At 36.8% G+C, this 26,499-nt stretch overlaps 1 protein-coding gene across 2 annotated transcripts in view; it reads right to left on the reverse strand.

Annotated features, from left to right (window-relative positions):
- The window catches only part of LOC110037049, a 50,500-nt gene extending 24,535 nt beyond the window's left edge, over nucleotides 1-25,965 (reverse strand). The window contains exons 1-4 of one of the 2 annotated variants that reach the window (XM_020741612.1): nucleotides 25,814-25,906; nucleotides 25,414-25,592; nucleotides 8,864-9,636; nucleotides 6,441-6,616 (exon numbers count right to left, since the gene is read on the reverse strand). In XM_020741612.1, coding sequence (XP_020597271.1) covers nucleotides 6,441-6,616; nucleotides 8,864-9,635 — 948 coding nt within the window. In that variant the 5' untranslated portion in view covers nucleotide 9,636; nucleotides 25,414-25,592; nucleotides 25,814-25,906. Of the gene's footprint in view, nucleotides 1-6,440; nucleotides 6,617-8,863; nucleotides 9,637-25,413; nucleotides 25,593-25,813 lie in introns of both variants that reach the window. The other variant, XM_020741611.1, reaches the window with a different exon arrangement.
- Between the last annotated feature and the right edge of the window lie 534 nt (nucleotides 25,966-26,499).

The raw sequence follows: 26,499 nt of genomic DNA on the forward strand, positions 1-26,499 counted from the left end.
ACACCTAAACTTTACATTTTACATTTAAACCACCAAAATCTTTCATATCACATATAAAATGTAACTATTTTGACTTTTAAAAAGTGAAACACGCATTGTCATGTACATATATGTTAAAATTGAAGATTATGCATTAGATATGTAAATTGACAGGAACTGTGTGGTATGTATGTATTTGCTTGGGTGCAAAAAGGGTAATACTCTTGCCACTACAAGAAATAGAATAAAAACATATTAATGAATTGAGGCCATTTTGCAATGCATTTACCAAAACCATCTTTTGTGCAACAGTTCTATCTACTATTGCTAGAGAAAAAATAATAAATATTTCTGCACTCCTCCGGCCCTTCATCAAGCTTTCCCATGGCATTTTCCATTTAAAGGAAAGAAAGTGAATGTTGGAATGATGGTAAAGTTTATTTATTTAAGGGTTTTTGAGGAGTACTGGTGAATATTAAATTTTGGGCTGCAATTTTGTTGCAATTACAAAAATAGTTGTCTTGAGACCTTGTGATAATTTAAGAAAGGAAGATTTACATACATACGACCCAATTTCTATGTATTTACATATCTAACACCTATACTTCAATTTTTACATACATGTCACCTTATGTAATGGATGAACAGGTGTATTTCACCTTTTAAAAGTTAGTTTAGGTATTAGAAATATAAATACATAAAAATTTGGTGGTTGTTGACCTCATTTTTGTGAGGTCTTTCCTTCCTCTTCATAGAGTCTAGGATCTAGTCATAAGACTTTCCTATCTTAGAGGACTAGAACTGGGAACCACCCCTTATAGAAATTCAAACCACTTCCTGATTCTCTTGTGGTATCTCGTCTGGGTGGTCTCAAACCATCATCATTTGATCGAGTGGTTGTGTTCACGGACTATCATGATTTGGTCGAGTGGTTAAGGACCATCATGTAGAGGCCCAAAAAGAGATCCCGTAGGGTTTAAAAGCCTTAGGACACCTATAATGACTTTAGTACATTCGCACACACAAATATTATAGTTCGTGCGTGTCACTTACACCTGTAAAGGCTTCACAATTAATCGAAACATAAGTATTTTTGAAATGACCGATTAAGAACCCGAAATTTGAAGACAGATCAAGATAAATCAAATTTGACACATTTTGGACTCAATTGTCGACAAGGTTGTTCAAACGACCCCGGATGATGAAACGGACTGCGCCGACACGTTAAGAACGTCAATTTTACCTAGAAAGGACACCAATATTGTCATGATTCTGCATATGAGCAAATCACACGCAAATCGATGAATTTGTTCGAACGACCCCGGATGACGAAACGGACTGCGTCGGCACGTCCGGAGGGTCAACTTTACCCAAGAGGGACACCCACTTTGCAAGGGTTCCGAGCATGAATAAATTGCACGTTAATTAATATACTTAAATAGTATAATATAATATAATAAAAAAAAATAAAAATAAAAATAAAAATAAATCCTTATTTTTAAACCCCATTTCACCTAACCCGCGGCTCGTAGCCTCACCTCTCTTCTTCCCAATTGCGGCTCGATCGAAGCCTGGCTCGCTCCCCCCTCGTGCCCTAGTTCTCGCGATCTGCTGCACCTGACGCCCGAGCGAAGCCCTAGCTTCCACACTTCTCTCCCGTTCACAGCCCAAACGCGCTTCGCCCCCTCGAACCCCGCTCGACCGAGCGGCTTTCCAATCGCGAGTTGCCTCCTATCCGACCCTTCTCCTTCTCGAGGCCACATTTTCACCTTCCTAAATGCGATCTTTCTCATTCGACCGCTTCACAGAGGTAGGTATGATCCTCCCCCTTTTCCTGTGGATATAAAAAAACCCAGCTTGGGGAGTTGTAGAGGTTGGCCGAAATTTCTGGAGAGAGGGAGGTGTTGCCATTTTTTCTCCGGTTGATTCATCCTGTGTGTGTGCTTGAAATATTTTTGGAGTTCTGTTTTCTCTTGGGTAAAGCCCGAGAGAGGAGAAGAGGTTGAAAATTTCGAAAGAGAAGAGAGGAGAAAGAGTTGTTGCATCTTTGGTTGCTTATTGTTGGATCTCTATTAGTCATGCGCATTTGCTGTTGTATTCTCGAGGCTTTTAGGAGACTTGTGCTTTTGCATCAAGGTTCTCAAAGGAGGTGTTGCTGGTTTTATTTTCTTAGGCTTGTTCTTGAGTTTACTGTGAATCTGCATCAGAGGTAACCCTCTTCCTCCTTTTGTCAAGCATTTGAAGGAATTATCTGTTTTATTCTACTTTCATGCCTTGGGTTTAATGTGCTCATAATTTATAAAAATGTGTTTAGGCGATTTTGCTCTGATGATTTCTTGTCTGGCTATATGAGTAATCTTTCTAATCCGCGTCATTTTTAGTTGTCCCTGAATGCATTTTTTAAAGTACTCTTTCTAGTCTGTCACTTGGAATGACTCTTGAATGCATTTTCTAAAATAATTTTTTTTCTAATCTACGTCACTTGGAATTGCCCCTGAATGCATTCTCTAATGCACCTAGAATTGGGAAATTTCGGTCACTTTAAACACTAATTGAGTTTAATGTTAAGAATGAGAATGGTTATAGAATTAGTGAGTTGGAACATATGAGCGAGATGTACAAATCAAAAAATACATTTTCTAGAAAATGTGAAGGATGCTAGGGAGGCTTGCACAGCAAAATTATTTTTTTAAAAAAAAGAGCTCAGATTTATTCTCGAATTGGGGCTTAGTTTTGAATCTTTGTGGCTGTCTTCTTTGCTCGAATTGCATGTTGGGTGAAAAAGATCATAATGTTTTATTTTTTCGGATTTCTTAGGGGCCTGTTTTGAGGTCTCAGTTTTGCTATATGTTGTTATTTACCTATTTGAAGTACATGCTAGATGGAATATTGGTTTGGGGCTTGATGTTGGTTCCTTATTATTGCTGCCATTGTTTGAAATGCATGCTGGTAGAAATCTTTATGTTGAAGAATTATTTTGGTTGTCTTGTTCTTTTATTCCCTTATTCGAATCACATGTTGAATGAAAGGTTGATTTGGGACTTGATTTTTGAGTTCTCCATTATTGTTACCCTTGTTCGGAATATATGATGGGTGCAAATTTTGGGTTTCAAAGCTTTGAGGAATTTGCTTTATGGTGGCTTGATTTTGGCCCATTGCTAAGTTGGGTCCCTTTATTGCTGGGTTTTGCGAATCTTTTGTTTTTCATTTGGGACTGCGATGTTGGGACTATTTTAGCCTGTTTTGGGGCTGCAGTTTTTTTTCTTTTTTTTCTCCGTTTTCGGCAACGTTTAGGCTGTCATTTTGGCACGTTTTAATGAAGTTTTGGGGCTACAGTTTTTGCCTCGTTTCGGCGACGTTTGGCTGTCATTTTGGCACGTTTTAATGAAGTTGTGGGACTGCTTTTTTGCTCCGTTTCAGTGATGTTTGGGCTGTCATTTTGGCATGTTTTAGTGGCGGTTTGGACTGCATATTTAGTTGCGGTTTATGGAGACATTTTGGGACAGATTTACATGTATGCCACCCCATTCTTTAGTATTTACATATCTAGCACCTAAACTTCAATCTTTACATGCATGCCACTTGTCCTTGAGATTATTGCAGCACTTACATATATACCACCTAATTCTTATATGTTCACATTTATAACACCTGAATTTCAACTTTCTTTCCCAAAATTTCTATGACTTTGGTGGTTTTCGGGAAGCTTTCGTTGGAAGCCTATGAAATATTGTGAATTTTGATGTGCTTGAAAATCTTAAACTCTACGGGCATTTGAAGAGTTTGTTCATAGTTTCATGCAAGGGTGTAAGCTATATATAAAATTGTTGGAAATTCTATATGGAATATTAAAATGACATATAAGTTGAAAGTTGGAGTTGAGGCTTTAAACATTCTTTTGGTGGTTACTTCTAAATACAAAATCGATGGTTTGGTGGTACCGAGGCTGCATTGGTTAGTTTTAACAGGTGATATTTGGATTGCTCTTTTTGAAATTATTTTGTAGTCTTTCAGCTACGGATTCGAGGGCTTTTGGGCTACATTTGTGGGCTATGATTGTGGTCACTGCATAGGTTCGGTCTCTTTGCCGCTTTGACTTGCTCGAAATATAGATAGGAAAGAATATTGTTCTGGTTGATCCGTTTGCGGAATTGGAGGAGATGATGCCCTTTTTTGGGTTAATTCAAGGATTGTTGGGCCGCATTTTTTGTTTTGGGTCTTTTCAAAGGTTGTTTTAAATGCAGTTTTGAGGGTCAATTCACCCTTCACCTTTTCAACCTTTCGAATGGATTGTTCTTTCCTCTCTCTCACCCCCCATTTTTACTCTTTTGTGTCTTGCTTCTTGGTTTAGGTTTTCGGTGCTTATGTCTGATACATAAGTGTGCATATATAGTATTTTGTTATATATGAAACCATCAAGCAAAGTCGCAAGTAGGTTGGTTTTGTTTTGGGGCTTAGGGTGATGATGACAAAGGCACACTGATGGTAGAGAAGAATGATATTCCATCCTACGACATCAGAACCAAATCTGAGGACCTGGTGAACTGTAGGACGATAGTATCATTCATCGACACAAGACTAGCGGGGGACCCATACCTTCTTAGGTTGTTCGCGGTCCTACGTCCGACGACATGATCGACTCGTGGACAATTATAATTTTCAAAACTGATAAGAACCGACACGATAAGAACAGATACAATATTTATAAAAATATTTTTACTACAAAATTGATACAACTTTCTTTTGTATGACTGAAATTCATGTGCATGCTAAAATCTAAATTTTAAATGTATTGTAACTTGGTTGTCCACTTGTTGATTACCAGTACCGGGCTAAACACTCTCCTAAGTTATGTTTAGTAGGACACCCTTTCTAGTTGAGTGGCGGACTCTATACATCCGGGTAACGATAGTAGCTTTCGACGTCCCTCGAGTATAAATATATAATATCTGAGCCTAGCCCTAACCCGAGTGCTTACGATTTTCTCTCTTCGGATTTTTTGTGTGATTTTATTAGAACTTTTGGTAAAACACTCGAGGTCTTTTTCCGGGATCTTCCCGAATTTTCGGTGACTTTCTTTGGGTTACCATTTGTTGTTTTTTTTTTTGCTTCGAGATTTCCGTCGTGAGTCATTTGTCGATTTTCTCGAGTTTTCTTTTGTCGTGGGTCATTTGCCACTCTTTCTTGAGTTTTCCAAGTTGTATTTTTTTTGTTGATACAATGCATGCTAGCTCATTTCTTAAATTATGTCACTATACTTATATCTGCTACTGTTTTTTTTATACACTATACCTTAGACTATAGGGTCAGTAGTCGGTTTCATAGGAGGTGTCCGGCAGCAGATCGTTGACTAAACAATTGCATGTACCCTTAAAATTAACATTGAATCTGAAGATACTACGACGAGGAGCTTAGAGCGAACACCGTAGGCAGCATGACGATGACACACAAAAGAGCAACTTTGAGATGGATCTGCAACATCAAAACAAGTTCACGTCAACTAAGCATTTTCCTTAGATTAAATAACAAGTCAGGATTTCGGGATAGTTTGTTTAACACAACGTAAACCTCACCTTATCTTTAGAACTTTTGCACAACTCTGTTGTGCAATTATAAGACCTAACACTTTTAAGATTTTGAGGTTACCAAACAGTACGTTGTAAATCCTCCATATCTTTCTAGGTCATTTGCACGATCAGATATCGTGCGAATGTAAGTCCTAAATTCTGAAAGAAATTACAAAGAAATTTAAATTCTGAAAGAAATTACAGGATTAAACATTGAATAACATTATTTCAAAGACATAAAGCCAGACAATAGGATAGCTGGGAAATCACCAGAATTTCCCCTGGATCTGTGATATCTCCTACTCTTCATTCCTTCGGATTCCTTAAAATAACTGTTCCTGTTTAAACCACTCCCATTTGATTTTCCCGTGACCAATCTTGAAAACCTAAACTTTGAAATATTTAAGGCAGAACCACTGATCTTAATGGAGAATTTTTTTAAGTGACCCTGGTCATTTAAGATGTAATTAACTATAGAAGCTTCCTCTATAGGAAACTTGGAACTCGGGTAAAATAAACTATATCTAATTCTTATATTAGATAGGTAAACTTGTCGGTCATACATAAAAGGTTTTGCAGACTAAACGAATGTCACAAACTCTTTAGTTTAGGTGGTTGAGTCTACTGTCATGTGAAATACTTACCCTTCAGGATAGTGTATTATATGTCGAATCGCGTTCAGTCATCCAAACTATTCAATATGTGAGACTCGTTTAGTCTCATCTATTTTCAAAATTAAAATATTACTTTCAAATAAAAAAAATCACATATTTATATTAAAACAATTTTCATATTTATAAAAAATCATTCTTTTAAAAAAAACACAGCTAACGGTGGTATGTATGTAAATGTAGCATTAAAAAAATATAATCATTCAGGAAAATCCCTACTTACCTGCCGGTTAGTAGAGCTAATGTGTTGTGGTTGTACTCTAATATCCAAAATGGGCCCATCTGATTTAATATCTCCGCTCTTATTTCCCAAAGAAGATTTGAATTCTTTCCACAATCTATAAAGCTCTAACTTAGACCCGCCTGGTTCATAAACAATAGTAGCTACTGCTGCTTTACCTGACAATCACAAAAGAGAACAAAGAAAAGAAGAAAAACAACCTTCATCAGAATCAGTATCTAGAAGTGCAAAGGAAAGGATAGCATTACTTTTTTTTTCACTTTTTATGTTTCTTATTTCATCCTCTTCAAAAACTATTTAAGGGTCATTTACTGATACAAGAGTTAACCCAAACCAAAACAAAAATTGAAACATTACAATGACGATTTTTTCAAACATGAAAACAAAGAGTAACAAATATAAAAAGACAGCCTAAGGCGACGACGCGGCTGGTGGCTGGCTGCTGGTAGGAGTCGGAGTGGAGGTGGTTGTGAGGGCAAGGGAGGGATAGAAAGAATTTGTGGTAGCACGGGAAAACAGGTAGAAGGGGTTCAGGGGGCTGGCTGCTATGGTTGGAGGAGTGGACGTCAATTTTGAGAGGGTTGGAGGGCACCACCAGGGTGGATGCTGTTGGTAATTATGGGAGGAAGGGTGCAGGTTAGGGGGCTGAGGGTGTTAGCAGCACAACAGGCCAAGTGAAGAGGAGGAAACCACGGTCAGCTTATGGGCGAGATGGAAATAGCAGCAAGGAGTTACAGGAAATAGGAAGGCTGCGGCTGAGCAGCAGCCTCCGGTTGTGGAGTGCGGGTGAAGTGGGAAGGATTGGTGGGGTGGCTCGTCCTATGATACAGCCCTAGAAGGGAAGAGAGAATGCTGACAGCTGTCCCAAAAAGAATTCTGCAATAAACTCACAAAAACAATGACCTGGTTCAAAAAACTCGCATATAAATAGTGATGCAATAGGTAGGAAACGAAAATAGGATGCTGACTGCCGTCCCGGAAAGAAATCTGAAATAAACTCACAAAAACAATGACCTAATTCAGAAAACGCGCATATAAATAGAGATACAATAGGTGGGAAACAAAAATAGGAGAGGGAGAATAATTCCGACCCTATGAAAAGAGCGAGAAGCCAGCCTCCTGTTGAACGGTTCAGCTCTCATGCCCCGCATCATTTACATACATACCACAACCACCCACTTCCTATGTATAAACATACCTAACACAAAAATTTTACCATTTACACTCATACCACCAAAATCTTTCATATTACATAAAAAACATTAGAATTTTAACTTGTAAAAGTTGAAATTCATCTTTTCATGCATAGGTAAGGTGGCATGTATTTAAAAATTAAAGTTTTGATATTAGATATGTAAATACATAAGAATTGAGTGGTATGTATGTAAAACTTCGAACTATTAAATATTGCGCTTCCTGAAACAGCACTTGCTTATGTGTCTTGACAATGGGAAGCTGGATTTTTTTCCAAAGCAAAAAGTATATGGATATGGTATTGCTCGTCCCGTTTTGCTTTTCAGAATAAATGGCATTTAATAACGTAGATTTGTGCAGTGAAGTGCGAGGAAAAATGTTATATTGCATATGCATCTCCTTAATACTTACAAAACAACAAACAAAACACTTGCAGAACAACCAATCCACACCTTTAGCGAAGACTTCTTTTCAAGTTAAACATATTTATGTAAGTGTGACAAACAGCTGAAATCATCGAACTTTTAAAGTATATTGATAGAAGCTAACCGGCTGGCAATAATATCTCAGTTCTTCTATGAAAAAATTTAGGAGTATTTACATACATACCGCTTAATTCATATGTATTTACATATCTAATATCTAATATCTAAACTTTAATTATCTAATATCTAAACTTTAATTTTTTACATTAATACAACCCAAATTTTTCGTATCACATCAAAAGATACCACTAATAACTTTGAAAAAAAGTGAAATACATCTTTTCATGCGTAGGTAAGGTTGCATATATGTAAAAATTGAAGTTTAGGTGTTAGATATAGAAATACATAGGAATTGAGTGGTATCAGGTATGTCTCTTCAATCTTCCAAAAATTTATCAAAAAACCAACAAAAGATAAAAGGAAGAACAAAAGAAAAGGAACACCAATGGCCCGGGCCTTGGTTAACCAGCCAACATTCTACCTAACAACAGAACTTCCTCTAAACATTATAAACAGTGAATAGAAAAGATAACCCCCTTATGTGTATATGAGCAAGAACGATAATGATGTGAAAAATAGCATATTCGGTAATTAAAGAACAGGAATTTTCTGTAGCTCCAATTCCATCAGATCCATCTTCATCTTCTTTGCCAGAACTATCACATATTTCTCGCATCTCAACATCAAATTGTAAATTATTTTGTTGTTTCCTTCGCTTAAACTCACCATCAAAGCCTTTTATAGAGCCATCCTTTGGCTTCCTTGGTTCTAAAGGTAGGGCTTCCTGTCCATCAATGTGCCTCCCATATGGAAGACACTCCATGCCGGCCATATCGGCTACCTCCTTTTTAACAGCATTCTTCTCTTTCTCTTCATTGTCTTTCCACATATCCACGTATCTTTCTTCTATCAGTCTCTTTACGCAATTGTTGGCACCCTGCATGTTGCTTCTATTGTCATTTTTATCTTTACCCCTTTCTCTCCAGGTTTTACTTTTCCAATCCTTCGTTTCTTGAGCTTTCTCCTTCAATTTATCTTCACCTTTTGAACCTATGTCTATGTCAACACACTGAGTATCTTGTCTAACAGGATGCCATGAAAAAGAGAAATCTTTAGGGGATCTTGAAGATCTTTTGGCTGGATTGCTCTTCATAAGTTCCACCCAATCTTTTCCCCGCTTAATATTACAGTTAAAATCAACATCAGATGTTTTATCAAATTTAAACTCATTGTTGCTCCTCAAAACATCCAATCCAGTATCATTTGTGACTGTCTGGCGGCATGACATATCACTTTCCAAAACTAAAATATCCTCTTTTACTTCCCTACTTCCACTCGCCATTTCTCTAGCATCATTGAAGCCGCTCCACAACCTGTATTCATGAGTGACGGGATGATCTGACGAGTTATTTGTATTGGAGGCTTTCTGCTGCGGAGACAGTCTTCTATCAAAATCACAGATTTCACTCCATCGAACATTTAGAGGTCTTACATCCATCCTGGACCAAAATGAAGAATGAGATTCATTTGTCAATGACCCCAAAAAAATTCAAATTTACTAGAAAACTGACTATGTCATTAAGTAATCTCCTTGATGGTATAAAATGAATTTCTTTTTTGTCTGAATTTCTTCTTTGATGGTATGAAATAAATTCCTTCTGAATATTTGGAAGCACAGTTCATAATGCTTAGGTGTTTCCAAACGATGCTAAGACAAAATAATTTTTCATATCACATCAAAAATAATACTATTATATCAAGCATCAAAACATTGATTTTTACATTTATTACACTAAAAATTTTCATATCACATCAAAACTATCACTATTATCACCTTTTAAACGTGAAATACACATTTTCATGCACATGTAAAGTGCTATAAATGTAAAAACTAAAATTTCTGAGTTATATCTGTAAATACATAGGAACATAGGTAGTGTGTGATACCTACGTAAATCTTCATTCTTTTTAGCACTTTGCATATTTAAATTTTTTAAATTACTTGATTATTTTAGACATGAATGATAGTACAACAGTAATAAAAGAAACATTGGTAGGAAGGATTTATAACCTATTAAGCAGCATATTAGGAAGATCCAAATATTAATTGCTCCTGCTCTCTGTCATTATTAGTCGTAACAAAGGAGTTTTGATTTTTTTTCTCGCGTAAAGATCTTCAGTTTTATCCAAGTGATACAATTTATCTCATTATTTTGATTATATGACCAAATTAACATATCTAAGAAGTGTATTTCATTATTTTTTTTGCAATTTCTCAGAAACAATCTCATGGACATCACTATTGTCTCTTTTTTAAGAGGAAGGTTGCCATTTGAGTTCCAATAATCTCTCTCCTACGACTTTTAGAAAATACTTTAATATTTCTTTGAAAAAAAATTGTTAATTATATGGTTGAATGGATGGTTTCCAATGTTTCACTCTAAATAATATTTGTTAATTGAAATAAAGAAGATAATTTAAGAAAAAATTAGTAAATTTTCTTCAATACATATTTCAATTTTTTTAATCCAAAAGATGATATATATAGTTATGAATTTTTATAAATAACAAAACCCAAGTCTGCATTCACATGAAATGTCTGGTCAAGAGGAGTCTAGTACTCATGAGTTATTCCCTTCATATTCTGATGTTTGTGACAAAGAAAAGCATATTAGATATCAAATTCAAGAGAAGATATTCTCATGCTACAAAATTTTTGTTTCTAACTTTGACAGTGTACAGATTCCTAAATCCATTCATTAAGCTCTTGGAAATTTAGAATGGAGGAAAGCAGTTGAAGATGAGATTCAACACCGCAGCATCATGGCACAAAAAATCTTACTAAACTCCATCACGATAAATTAGTTGGACGAAAATAGTTGTTTAACATCAAATACAAAGATGATGGGGGTATTCAGAGGTTCAAAACTAGACTTGTTGAAAAAAATTTCACTCAAGCCTATGGGATTGGCTATCAGGAGACCTTACATTCACACCTGTTGTCAAACTAAATACTATCAAAATTCTCATTTCAATAAAAGTTAACAAAGAATGGGGATTGCAACAAGTTAACATAAAAAATGTCTTCTTGAACCGGGATCCGGAATAAATGTATATGAAGATACTATCAGAACTTGAGAATAATTCCAAAAAGCACCTAGTATGCAAACATAGAAAATCTCTCTATGAGCTTAAACATCACCGAGAGTGTGGTTTGAATTTTTTGCTAAAATTGTGAGATTTGATGGATATTCTCAAAGTCAAGTTGGTCATACTTTGTTCATAAAACACAATCCAGGAGGTAAGAATGTTGAACAGATATTATATACGGATGATATGATTCTTATTCTGATAATGAAAGGGAGATTTTCAAGACCAAAGCAGTGTTTGTCACTGAGTTTAAAAGGTTTTCTCGAGGTATGGAGGTGGCAAGGTCCAAGACAGACATCATTATATCACAGAGGAAATAGATCCTAGATCTATTAAAGAAGACAGGGATGATTGTATGCAAGCCTATTGATACTCAAATGGATCAAAACAAGAATTTAATAGGAGAGAAGAAAGTGTATTTGTAGATAAGAGAATTTGTCAAAGATTGACAAGAAAACTCATCTACCTATCACATATGACGCCATATAGTGCATAATTTGTCAGCATTGTTAGCCAAAACATGAATAATAGGGCATTTAGAGATGGTGTATAGGATTATGAGGTTTCTCAATAAAGCTACTGATTATGGATTAACTTTTGAGAAAACAAAAAACATAGGGGTAGAAGCCTACATTTATGTAAGTTGAGTTGAAAAACTCATAACCAGAAGGTTCATCACAGATTATTGCTCCTTGTAAGAGAAAATAATGATATATAAAGAAGTAAGAGGCATGATGTTGTTTCCAGAAGCAGTGTTGAATCAGAGTATATGGTATTTGCCATAAAAATTTGTGAAGGAATCTGGACTCAGAAGTTATTAAAGGAATTGGGGTGCGATGCATCTTCAATAGGTTTGTACAGATGTTTTGTGATATTCAAGCTTATCATCATTATTGCCAAGAATCTAGTGCATCATGACAGGACCAAACATAATAAAATTGATAGGTAATCTATTTATGAAAAGGTTAATGGTGGAATTATATAGCTAAGCTATATCCTAACACACCAAAAAGATGCTGAGGTCTTCATCAAAGCTCCTCCTTTAAGGGCCTTCTTAGAGTACAATGCCAAACTTGGTCTTTACAACATCTACGACCCAGCTCGAGGGGGAGTGTGAAAAATTGAGAAGTTCAGCTCCTCTCCATGGTGGGTCGGTTGGCTCCTTCACAAAATCATGAAATGATTTGAATGGGATATTTTTGGAAACATTTTACTTAGTTTAATTCACTTCCTATTTTATGCTTCTTTATTTTTTTATTTCAATATTATCTCCTTTCTTAATTTAGAGTAAATATTTTTGGTAAGTTTGTAAATTAGAAGGGATTGGTTTCTCTATATATACGCACCCTACATGTGAATAATAAACTGAAGTTTTTTTTCTCCAAAAGTTTGCTTTCTACAAAGGTTATCAGTCAAAGGAAATTGTGAAACCATTTTACAAGATTAAGTGCCTCATATATATTTCACAAGACGAGTAGATTGGGCTTGACTCCTCCATTGCATTCAAAAACATCAAACTTACCGAAAGAGGGGTCTTTTATATTCGAATAAAACAAGCACGGTGAAATAGACACATTGTCGCATGAAGTGCTTAGTTTGAACCTGAAACATTTTGATTATCGTCGAAGTTGCTCAAACAGGCTCCGATCACAAAACGAATTTCATCAGCGTGTCTGGAATATGAAAATTTTCCAAGGGGATGTATTATGTGATCGAAAAGAGCAAGCGCGGTAAAAACGAAAGGCTGACAGCACTACATATGTAATTTAGACTCAATTTATCTCGACAGTCCCGAAAAATTGCTCAAACGGTCTCCGATCACCATACTGACTGCGTCATTGCGTCTGAGACGTACAATTTACCTAGAAGGGACACCTATCTTGATGGGTCTTTGTGCTTGAATAATCTACACGTAAATCAAGACGTTTAAATTAAAATAAAATAATTTTTTGTTAAAACCTTCCTTTACTTTTCCTGCAAGCCACCGCCTATCCCTATGTTGTCCATGCCTCTCCCGCCTACTTTGCCCAACCAAATGATTCCACTTATTTTTTATTTGTATTTTATAAAAATAAAAATCAATTAAAAGATACCTTACCACTCTCTCTTACCCGCATACGCAGCAACCCGAAGCCCTCGACTCTATCCGCTTTGAACTCCCCTCTTCCTACTGCTCCTCCCTCCAGCGAACTCTTCTCTGGCGGCCACCTCCAGCCAAACCGTCTTGCTACCTCTCCTTCCTTCCCACAGCTCCCTCATCTCACGACAGAAAAGATATGCATACCCTAACTCCTCTCGCGTGCTTTCTCTCTCGCTGGCAGCTAGGGCTGACAAAACGGCTCGTTGTTCTCGAACAGCTCGTGTTCTGCTCTTTCGGTAAGTTAACGAGCCGAACACGAACAAAGAATTGTTTGTTTGTGTTCGGCTCGTTTTGGCTCGAATTACTACACATATATATATTTTTGGGAAAGAGCGTTTTTCGGCTCTCAACGTGTTAATTATAAAAACGAGTACAAAATGAAGGTTAGGAGAGGATCCCCCGAGCTAAAAAAGAAAAATAACTACAATTCGCACCCACAGGGAGGTACCCATGGAGGGTCCTCTATCACAGTACAACTCACCCAAAAAAAAAAGAAAAAGAGTATACCAATCGGCAATAAAAGAAAGTATACCCCAAAACAATCTACACCTCAGAGAGCAAAAAGCAAAAATTCCAAGACCAAAAATTCACGAATTACGCATGCACCCCAAAAGAGAGCGTCTCTCTATCTCAATGATCTGCGCCGAGAGTCTGAAGCAATACGCATCCGGGACAACAAAACCAGCCCCCCAAAAGTTGAAACCTGCAAAAACCCTTAACCAAATCTACAAAGCAAAGGAAATAAAATACCTTCCTGGCACAAGAGAACTAGGCATCCAGAACCAAAGTATTGGGTGGCGAAGGTAGGCGTTTTTAGTAGAAATATAGCAGCCCAAACAAATATCTCGACACAAGAAAAAAAAAAGTTTAAAGAGGCCAAAATCTGCTATGGCCAATAACGCAAAAATTAAAACCACATCACTAAAAACCGTGCACGATGGCCAATCCTTAAGCCCAAACAAACGGACTATCTAGCAAGTCCCCAATTAGCAGGGTACGCAAAGCTGTAGGTGGAGTAGTCCCCACCATGATATCGCTGCCAGTAGCCCCAGCAATGGCAAGCCAATTTGTCGAGCTATTACCCTCTCTATGAATGAAGATCCAACGAATTGAAATGGCAGAGGAGATGCACTTGATTCGCTTAATATAATATAAGATTTCCCACGACACTTCTCTGTTTTTCATTAAAAATGTCTACTAAACCCTGCAATCAGATTCAATCAAGATTTGATGTCATCCCAACAAGATAGCAATCGAGACAGCCATGAAAGCCGCCTGAACCTCAGATTCCATAGGAGATGAAGCACCGAAGGGGATGAGAAGAATATAAAACATTTACCACCATCATCCCTAGCAATACCACCAATACCAGCTTTATCAATTTTCCAACTCCCATCCGTGTTAAATTTCACCCATCCTCTAGAGGGAGGTTGTCATCACACCAAAAGAGGGAGTTATGTATACCTGTCCCCAAGAGAAGAGGAAGATCCCAAGGCATCAAAATAAGGTATACCCGCAAAGAAGTTGCCCTTCACCGGGGACATTTTATGGATTTTGTGTATATAAGCAATGATATTGGAAATCACATTCTCCCCCTTAACACTCCCACCTTCGTGTTTTCTAGTATTACGAGCCAGACATATGAACCAACAAACTATGAATGGATAGATAAGAGGTGCTAAATAGACTCTTCCGCCATCAAGTATAACGAACATCTAGAAGCAATTCTTAACCCTTTCAATTTCAAAATATCATCACAGGAAATGACTTGATAGAAAATACGCCAAGCCAGAAATGGCATAGAGTGAGTCAGCGCAGGACTCCAGATATTTTTTCCTCATTTGAGGTCATCAAAGAAATAAATTTGATGATAAATATTTTTTGAAATGGACCCTGTGAAAGATTTATTTTTAATCATTGGAGTATCTTTCTTTCGTATCTCTATAGGAATAGTGGCAATAAGCTTAGCATCCTCCTCTCCAACCAATTGCTTAAGAAGGGGAATGTTCCAATCTTCCTGCTCCCAAGTATCAACGACAACGAGATTGTTAAAAGAAATATCGGTCAAAATAAGAGGCACAGGGGCCCAGAATCATGCCAAAAGGAAATATCACCATGGCCCAAATCCCATACAATGAGGGACTTAGCCCATTCCCGGACCTATAAAAGAAATTTCCAAACCCGAGAGACCCCCGTCCGCCAGGAAACCAAAGATGGACTGCAGTTTTGACAATATTTATTTAACATAAACGAAGCCCATAAAGAGTCGCCTCTACGAAAATTGAGCCACAGCTTAAAATAATTTATGATGGAGTTGTTTGAAACCTAACCCACCAGCAAATGAAGATTTGCAAACCTTCTCCCAGGATAACCATCTTCGGCCAGAGTAACCTCCCGACCATAAAAATTTGTTGAAACATCGTTTAAGCATTCATTGCTAGCTTTTCTTAATATAACAAACTTGTAACACATATAGAGGCAAGCTTTGCAAAATGCTTCGCAAAACAATAATACTACCCCAAAACGACAAGAAATTATTCTTCCAATCTAGGATATGATTACGTACCTTATCCACGACCTCATCAAATTGAATTTGTTTCCCCCTTCCCTTAATAAGATTGACACCAAGATATTTAAGAGGGAGAGTAGAGATTGAAAAGCCAGTGAAGTTGGCCACCCAATCCATATTGTTCCTCTTAACCAAATTACCCAAATAGATATGGCATTTGGAAGCATTAAACTGAAGATCCGAAACCAGCTGAAAATCCTCCAGAACCTGATAAATGACCCTCACTGCTTTCTTAGAAGCATTGGAGAATAATATAATATCATCAGTGATATCATCAGTGTAAGCAATGGTGTAAGCAATGTGAGAAACCGAAACTTTGGATCTATGAGCATAATGAAGAGACGGATTTCTAGTAAAAACATCGTTAAGTAAACGGGAGAAGTAATCAAAAGCTAATATGAAGATGACAGGGGACAACGGGTCCCCTTGTTTTATCCCCCGTCCAGCAGTAAAGAAACCATGAACGTTGTCATTGACAAGGATGCTATAGTGATTAGATAGAAACCAAGTGTGAATAAGTTTGCAAAAGGAGGAAGAGAACCCTCTCTCCATAAGCACCTTGAGAGTGAAATCCCAGCTTAAAGAATCATAAGCTTTGCGAATATTCAGTTTAGTGATAAGATTTCCACCTCTACATTTCTTATTCAGGTTATAAACAAGCTCTTGTGCCAACATAATATTGTCAGTAATACTGATTGATTTGGAGTAATCAAATGTTGCAGATGAGGTTGTATACGTTTCACCAGTATTTTACAAATCACCTTAGACATAACAGAAGTAAGAGATATTGGGCAAAAATGATCCCAAGCTATTTTTTTAGTAGATTTGGGGATAAAAATAATAGTAGCAGATGAGAAATATTTGCCAAGGGTTCCCCCTCAAAAAAACTTTGAATCGCCGCTACTACATCACTCTTAACAATGCTCCAACATTTAATATAGAAATCCGAAGTGAATCCATCAGAACCCGGGGCTTTATTAGCATTGACATCAACAAACGCCTTAAGAATCTCCTCCTCATTGGGAATGCCGCAGAGATCTAATTCTCCCGTAAATTGATGTATATCATTAAACAAATGTGTCTCTAAGTTGCCAATAGTGTCATGAGCCTTAAAGATTTGTAAAATAATTCACAACGCTCTCACCTATCTCATGTTCTCCCGTGACCCATTCTCCAATATCATTTTTAATGCGAACAATAGTGTTCTGTGCTCTACGTTGTTTGATACACGCATGGAAAAACTTTGTATTCATGTCAGCATTTCTCCTACTTTTTGTTGCAGAAACTCCTCTTCCATACAGGAGGCTTCCCGCAGATCTTTGTGGGCCTCTTGAATTTGAGGAATCATATCATCAGTGATCTCATCCACCTTCTGTAACAAATTAACTCTGCGCTCGGCCTTAATTACCCTCTCGTTGACATCTCCAAACACCTCCCAATTCCAGGTTCTGAATGCATTAGCCACACTCTTATGAAGCTTTGACAGCCTATACCAAGCGTTCCCAACCTCAGCACACCGCCAATTTGAAGCAACCAAATTCATGAAACTCTCATGTTTAGCCCAAACATTCAAATATCTAAATGATACTTAGATACCTTTTCAAAAAAAATCAAAGGATAAGAGTAACGGATTATGGCCCGACCCCAAACTGCAAAGATGCTGAACCTGTGAAAAGCCAAAATCAGAAATCCAACTCTGATTTCCAAAACATTTATCCAACCTTCGAAAAGTTTTTCCCCTCCTCCAAGTAAATTTAGAGCCAACAAACCCCAAATCAGTCAGCTTAGCTTCAAACAAAGCCTCACCGAACTGCTCAATCAAGGAGGAAATGACTCTACGACCTCCCAATCTCTCCGATTGGTGCAAGATCATATTGAAATCTCCCCCCATCATCCATCGGTCATTGATGTAAGTCCCCATATGTCGTATTTTGTTCCATAGGTTGAATCGAGCATGATTGGAAGTGTCCGCATAAACAAATGTTAGCCAACCCGAGAATTCCTCCAATTGAAAGTAACCATGCATAAATTGGTCATCATCCACCATAATATTAACAGAAATATGCTTCCGCCAAAAATCTCATATTTTATTAGAACAGTTACTGAATGACGAGAAATTTTTGAATTTTCCTAGTATGCGGGCATCTGGTGAAAAGACTAAAGGTTCCAATATAGCAAAAATCCCAACTTTATGAATCCATGTCATTAATTTGAGTTTTCTGAGGGAGTAAGGATCTGCAACTCCCCGGATGTTCCAAATTAATATGTTAAACATGGATAGAAGTACCCCTTCTAAAAGCTCTAGTCCGGGTACGCCCATGTTCACCCTCAGAATAATAATGGTTAAAATCCTCCACCGATCTTCCCCTCTTGAGATTAGCCAGTTCCTTATTACCTCTCTTCTTACGCCTCCTCGTTTTTTGGACTTGTCATTCCTCCTCCAGCAACTTTGAAACTTCCTCCAAATGTAAATCATTACCCTGCAGTTCCACACCTGGGCTAACCGGTTGAAATGCAAGTCCTTCATTGATCCGAGGAGAGACAGGGCATCAAACTGAATTGGCACGGGCATTCGGCCTATCCGCATCCAAAATAAACAACCCATTGCTCTTTTGTAACCCCGTTGAATTGGAAGGCCCTACAGGATCAACATCACTAGGGTGTAAATCACCCCTAACAGGCACAGTGGATATGGCATCCAGCTCTAGCACAGAAATAGCCGGAGTATGAATCTTCTCACTATTCATTTTAAAATTTTTATTTTGCCCTGCACCGCTCCTGCGCAATTCTGGGTTCAGATTGAAACGCTGCACAGAAACATGGCCAAACATACGACAATGTGAACAGTATTGAGGGTGTTTCTCGAGAATTACCTGCTGCCAATAGCCATTATGTTCGGATCCAATCCAAACCTCATCAGGAGGTGGCAACGTGACATCTCGCTCAACTAAAATCCTCGCCATCGAGGGTCAAAACAGATTATAGTTCGGAGCATCCAACATAATAGGCTTGTCAAACATAGCAGCCGGCGAAAAAGTATTTCATGATTAAAAAGATGGAACTTCAAGCCCGAAAGGCGAATCCAAACTAGGATAACAGGAATTTCAGCCTGCAGATCGAAAAACACCGTCCACTTCAACACCTTCAGGAAGACATCATCAAAACGCAGAGACTGACTATCAAATAATCTAGCATAATTCTCCTCAAATAAATTTAATTGACTACAAGACTACAAAGAATTACAAATCAATTAAAAGTATTAATTAAGAAAATAGGAAAAAAAATTATTAAACTAGATTCAAATGATATGTAATATAAATAATAATTTTTAAATCTTGCCCCAACCCTTAACATCTTATGGCTACGTGATTAGGGTTGTCAAAACGACTCTTTCTTCGTGAACAACTCGTGTTCGACTCGCTAAGCAAACGAGCCGCACACGAACACACTTATTTCGAAATATAAAGTAATCGGCTCGTTTACACCCCTACTCACAGCCCCAGCTCACCTAAGCTTCTCACGCAAAATACTCTCACCTTTCTTCCTCTCCCCCATCTCTACTCCATCGAAAACTATTTCTTAACCCTCCATCAACTCCTCGTCGGGACTTCTCCCTGATCGTTGGTGACACCACCACCAACCAACTTCAAGCAAAAGCTTCTCCCGATGCTTTCCTCTCCTTTTTCTCATGCACCAAAGCCCTCTTCGCCATTGCAACCCAACTACTCATTGAAATTGTTCCTCTAGCTCCACAACAGCAGAAACTTTTACTCCTCCTTCTCGATACAACCCGCTTGCTTACCAAAACCTGCTATGTTTTCTTCCACTGCCTAATATCCCTCTACAGCAACGTAGAGTTTCACTTCGCTTGGCACCCAAGCCTCCCACTTTACTGCTCTGCAATCTGTGAGCATCAAGCCTCTACTTATTACAAATTAAGGTAAAGATAAGGAGAAGTGAGATTTACTATTCTATAAGATTTAAAATTTTATCTTAATTATAACTGCATGGGTGAAAAATGAGATTCAGATTTCTTTGAATCAATGGCTTGTGTTTTAGTTATATTGCTTGAGGGAAAATAAGATTTATAAATTTGTGGGTTTTAATGCTGACATATATGGCTATATTTTATAAAGGGAGTTCATGTTTAGGCTAGAGGGAATAATGTACTTGAATATATTATATGTCACGAAGTTCGTGCAGGTCCGCCTAAATCATTACTTCACCGCACGGAAGATATAACACTTATAATTCTTGAGACTTCCATCGCGATGCATTTGGTGCGTCGAGCAGAACCCTATATGGCGAGGTAGGGAGAAACTAGTACGCAGCACTTGTGACGCAGTGGGAGAATCAAAAAGCTCATGAAATGTTATTTTGGCTCATTTGGTGAGTCAAAGGGAGCCCTATACACGCATTTCTTAACATGGTAGGATGAAGCTCGCACACGACAATCGAGACGTGATAGATAATTATAAATTAAGTACCCGTACGCGTTTTTTTTATGCGGTGGAGAAATATGTTGCAAGTGCCTGAGATTGCAGTGGTGACATCCGTTACACACTTAGCGTGACGAGGATTTGTTGCATTTTTTAAGTATCGTACACGCATTTCTTTGCGTGGCGAAATACACATATTTTTTGTCGGGGCGCAAGCCACCCATACACGCCTTTCTTTGCATGGTGGACTGACCCAGACTCCTGATGCAGCCCCCAAACGGGGGATGATGCCAAGAGGCTGTCAAAATACTGCCAGATTTTATTTGAGCGTCGATCGTGAAAGAGCAGCTAGATTGAACTTATCTGAACAAAAAAATGCAATCAAATAAAAGCTCCTAAGTTACATATTAAATGTTGAAATGATTACTTAAATCATAAATATGAATAAAACATGCACGACTCACATCGGACTCGAGGACTCGTCAACAAGCTTGAATGAAACTTTTGCGTGCGGAGGGGGGGTCCACTTAAACACTCAAATGAGAGCTAAGTATGAGAGAGATAAATAATGCAATCGAGGTCCAGAACGTCTTCATCGTCGTCGGGTCCGCACCTCTAGATACACGAGCGGACAGAAGGTGAAGTTGAGGCTTCAAATGAAAATATTCGCACTCATTTTAATAATAATATGCGCATGCAAATAACTATAAAATCCCCTAAAAATCAAACAAATCAACAATATAAAACATCTACGTGTGCTCCGACAATAATCTTAAGTTAAACTTCTTCGTTTGAGAATATTGTGTGGGTCAAACACATGCTTAATAAATAGTCAATTTATCTCGAAAGGCATGCACACAATTCAAAACTTTACAAAAATCTAATTTTCAATTACCAAATTCAAATCTATGTAATTATGCATGCTCTCGAATGGGTCGCCTTGCTACAGGACGATGTTGTAATTCCTACACTTCGACAAATCCGATTCTTTTCTTTATATGGGCTGGAGTTGACAAGATTGAGCCCCCACTTTGGCCAATTCGATTCTCATTCTTATATGGAATGGAGTCGACGGGATTGAGCCCCCGCTGACCCAGCCTGATCTTCCTTACCGCAACTGAAGTTGACAGGACCAATGTTTTTAATGTTGAAAGTCATAATATTCCCAATGATGACAGAGTTGACTGAAGATTTCAACCGAACGGGTTTCAAAATTAAATCTCAAACAATATATATATATATATATATATAATAATCTACACTGAGAGAGTTATAGATTCAGTCTTTATTCGGAAAGGATTTCACTGAAAATTACCCTAAATCTGGTCATCTATAAGTGGGACAAAGTTGACAGGGTTCAAAGGCATCATTCCTCAATGATGGCAGAGTTGATTAAAGATTTCAAACATAGGGGGTTTATTTTTAAAATCAATTCTCAGTCTATTTCTATATATATATATAAAATCTTCTGTAAGTGGGATAGAGTCGACGGGATTCAAAGACATCATTCCTCGATGACGATCGAGTTGACTAAAGATTTCAATCGGATGGGTCTATTTTCAAAATTAAATTATTTAAAAATGAACAAATAATATATACTATGAACCTGATCCTCAGTAAGAAGGAAAGAGTCAACAAGGTTCGAGAAAAACTTTCCCCGGTGATCGGTATACTCATTGCACATCCCAACTGAAGGCAATCTATTTATAAAAGTCAAAATTTCAAACCATATAGTCTATAAAAAAATCAAATGAAAAATCTATCATTAAAAAGCTGAAGCAAAAATTCATCCACCTTCCGCAACCGTTTTTCGAGGTAAAAAAATCTAATGTGGACTTGAGCTCACAAAGAATTAATATCATATCAAGTATACTACAAAATCCATGCTCAAAACAATTTTATACCAATAAGGATGTGGTTCGAGTCATCTGTCAGAATGACATCATTACATTACGTTCAATTTTATACCAATAAGGGTGTGGTTTTACCGTCAAATGACATCACAAAGAAGCGATTACGACTAGAGCCCTTTGACCGGGTGATTTGCCACAAAATGACACCATTATATTACGGTCACGGTTGTAGTTCGTATGTTCTTCAATGATAATCTACAATTTTGAGTATTAAATCATAGGGTATACTTGATAGGGCAAAGAGTCATCTTTCAGCTAAGGTCGACTTAGAATAGTCCTCTTAGACAAACATTCCCCCTAGGTCTATAAGGTACCCTTGCACGAATCAACCCATGGTTGTTGGCAAGGATCCTTTTGTCGGGTTAGGTTCACCACATTCGCTAGCTAAGTAGACCCGGGACCATGGCAACCCGGGATGACAGAACCAAAGGATCTTGATCAAGTTCATCATCGTTTCCCCCACCATTCACTTCGAGCTCACGGTGATAATTTTTATAATTTAAAATTTAAAATTTGATGTTACTATATGTTAAATCTGAATATTTAGCATCTAATGACTAACCTCAATCAAAAGTATTCTCTCGTTATCAGGAGGGGTACTTAACCATAAAAACTTGCGTCTATGAGAAAAACTCAAATCCAAAATCTTAAAGTCCTCGCAAAATGAGGGTGAAATCTCTGGGTAGTGTTTTATCTACTATCTTATCTATCTTCTGAAAATTCGACCCGGAACTTAACACACATCCGTGTTAAGCTCTCGACGAGAATTTAGGGCTGCTTGTTGAATTTTCAGAGCCCACAAATAATATGAGACAAAGTCACTAACAAAATGTTGAATGAAATAATAAAATTAGGGACAACTAAATTGATAATTACTAGATAAATTATAAATTGAGTGAATGATGGCATGCCACAACTAATACTTGTGAAAATAAATAAAGCGAAAACTATACACCACACAAAAATGTTGCTCATATATTAGCATTTAGGAGCATCTCCTTTTACCATTGACCATAAAAATAAAGGACATACCCACTGGTTCCTTGAAGCATAGCAAGGGCATTTAGCATACAAATGAAAACAGGATAAAAATTTTGCAAATTTGCAAATTTCAAATATGTAAATAATAACCAAATAGATTTCAAGAAATGTAGTGATGTGAGAAAAAAAAGGTTGTGTGTGTGTGTGTGGAGAGGTGCATGCTACAAATAAACTAAATGCTTAGCCTTTTATGTTCACGTTAATTAAAATTAAATCAAACTTTCAATTTTTGCAGTGCAAGCTATATTGGTTGATCAAGGTAAATTGACCATCAAATGTTTCAAAATCATTCTTTCCATAACATAAAAAATAAAATCACATCAATTTTTAATGAGAAAACAGTTAAAGCAAAATCTTTTTAATCTTTAAATTTATAGTCCGAAAAGAAATAGGAGAAGGTGGTTGTTAAATTCAAATTTGTCAATGAGCAATAATAGAACTTTATTGACAATGATGACTAAGAGACAAGAAAATAAATCTACAGAGATAAGCTCTATGATTTCACTATATTGCTAAAAAGTACAAAACTATAGCAAGGTTTAGAAGGGATTGGCTCACCCTCGGACCTCCTATTTATATGCTAGTGTCAAGGCATAGAGCTATAGAAAGAGCTATATTTAGGTGATATAAAAAAAATAAACCAAATAACTTTCTCACAAAGAGCCTAACCATCCCACAATCATTTCATTACATGTTGAGTTCTACACTTAAAGTGAATCCATAAGAAGCAACTAACTAAATTCATCGAGGTTGGTCAGAGTTTGGTGAATTGCAGTCATATGTTGCTGAAATGACTTCGCCTAATAGGCCTTGAGGTTGAGTTCCCTGGTTGAGTTGGGAAAGTGACTCTGATTCCTAGGGCAACTTCTATTAGTTAACTTTGCGGTCAAACATGCTAGTATTGATGGCTTTGGCAAGATTATCCTAGCACCTCTACTGTAGTGATCCCTCTTAGAAAGCAGGTTGGCCTTGCACTTGGCCCGTATAGATCAACAAAGACGATCCACACCATCCTGGGTGAACATGGATGTGAAGAGGCAATAAATAATTGGAAGATTTGCATACATGCCATTCAATTCTTATGTATTTACATATCTAGCAACTAAAGTTCAATTTTTACATACATGTCACCTTGCCTATGCGTGAAAATATATGTTTTACATTTTAAAAGTTAAACTAGAAATATTTTTTATGTGATATGAAAGATTTGAATGGTATAAAATGGAATGAAGTAAGATTTGGGTGTTAGATATGAAAGAACATAGGAATCAGGTGCTATGCATATAAATGCCCCTAAATAATTTCAGACAATGATTATAACAACTTATCATCTTGTTCCAATAGCATTACAAATCTCAACTATTTCTCAATAAAAGAAAAAAAGAACCTAAATTACAACCAAAACTCTCAAAGAACAACAATAACTAGCTGATCAAAAATAGGAAAATTTGAAACACAAATCCATCGTTTTTATGTACTATAGAAATCCTAATATACTTTTTTCTCCTACTTGAAGAATAATTTTCAAAACATTATGTTTTTTTTTTTTAATTAGCTGCAGAAATAGCAGCAATATATAGTAATATCTAGCTAAAATAACTGGATAAATCGCCCAAAACATTTACATAACATTGTAGCAGATTAATGAGATATTTTAGTAGAGAAATATGCATATGCCAAGAGAATTCATCCTTAAAAAGGCATAAAAATGTTAATACAGTGAAAAAAATTGGGAAATAATTGAATAAAGTATGAAGAAAGTGAATAGGGTGCATGGAGAACAACATCCAACTAATGATCGCAAAAAACTACTTTTATCCCATTTCATCGCTCCTGTTTCCTGGCAACGTGAGAATAATATCTAAATCAGAAGAATACGAGAGCTACAACCATCAATAACATTAGTCCGCTTAAATTGCTTGATTTTAATACTGGTTTTCCATTAAATTTATATCAATTTCATGCCCATTTATCAAAATTCCAGTAAAATAGACTCGAAAATAAACGCATGAATGAAAATATACCGATCCACTTCCGTTGCTAGGTGACCGATGTGAAAAACGACGGAGTGGAATGAACGGTTATGATTAAGATGCAATATACGAAGGTAATAGAAGAATCGCCGGTTGTTGATCAAGAAACTGAAGAAATGTGAAAGACAGCAGAGACTACGGTGCGCGGAGGATGAACGGCAACGTAGGGGCTGCTAGGTACCAGAATTTGAGCGGGATTTAAGAACAGTTTAGTTATTTAAGCAGAAATTAACCTAAATCCTGCCAAACAGACATATTCAAATCCCGTTTTTCATCTGTTTTGCCTAAATCCAGGATTTAGAAAATTCCATTGGAAGGCGGTTTTAGGGAATTTTGAGGACTGATGCGCATGAAGGCGGGTGGAATGAAGAATAAGAAAGACAAGAGTTACCTCACTCGATGGCTTCCGGTAGGAGCGGAGCGGAAGAAGGAGAAAGATGGTTCGGAGGTCTTTGTACGCCGCGATCCTTCGCTGCCTTCCCAGCTAGCTCTAATGGCGATTGTATCGGGAGGACAGGAACGATGGCGATGGTTTCGGTTAAACCAGAAGAGACGGGAGTTAAGAACTTCATGGCGAGGGTTTAATTTTAATTTTAATTTTATTAAAGTTGATTTCAATTAATTTAGGTTCATTGATTAATAATTTAAATTAAATTAGATGAAATTAGAAATATTTATATATAACTATTTAATAATTAATAAAAAAATATATTTATAGATTAAATTTTACTTAGTTCATAAAATTATAATAATTATTAATTCGTTTAATAAATAACTAATAAATTTTCAATTAGTGAATATTAATTTATCCTTTAATATAATTAGTTTAATAAAGCTATTATTTGTGATTGATTAGTTTTATAATAACTTAATTAATTATTCATAGAATTGTAAATAAAAGAATTTAAATTTAATTTACTTAGGATTAATCTTGAATAGATTTTGTCATTAGACATGAATCTCGAGACAATCAACTCGAATATCATAATATTTTTTCTACAAAAAAACATTCTTATTTCAGTAAATTTATACTCAAATTGACCAGCTCGATGAGACTAGCATAATCACAAAAAAATT

This window comes from Phalaenopsis equestris, unplaced genomic scaffold (genome assembly GCF_001263595.1).
Source record: "Phalaenopsis equestris unplaced genomic scaffold, ASM126359v1 Scaffold214330, whole genome shotgun sequence".
Lineage (NCBI taxonomy): Eukaryota > Viridiplantae > Streptophyta > Magnoliopsida > Asparagales > Orchidaceae > Phalaenopsis > Phalaenopsis equestris.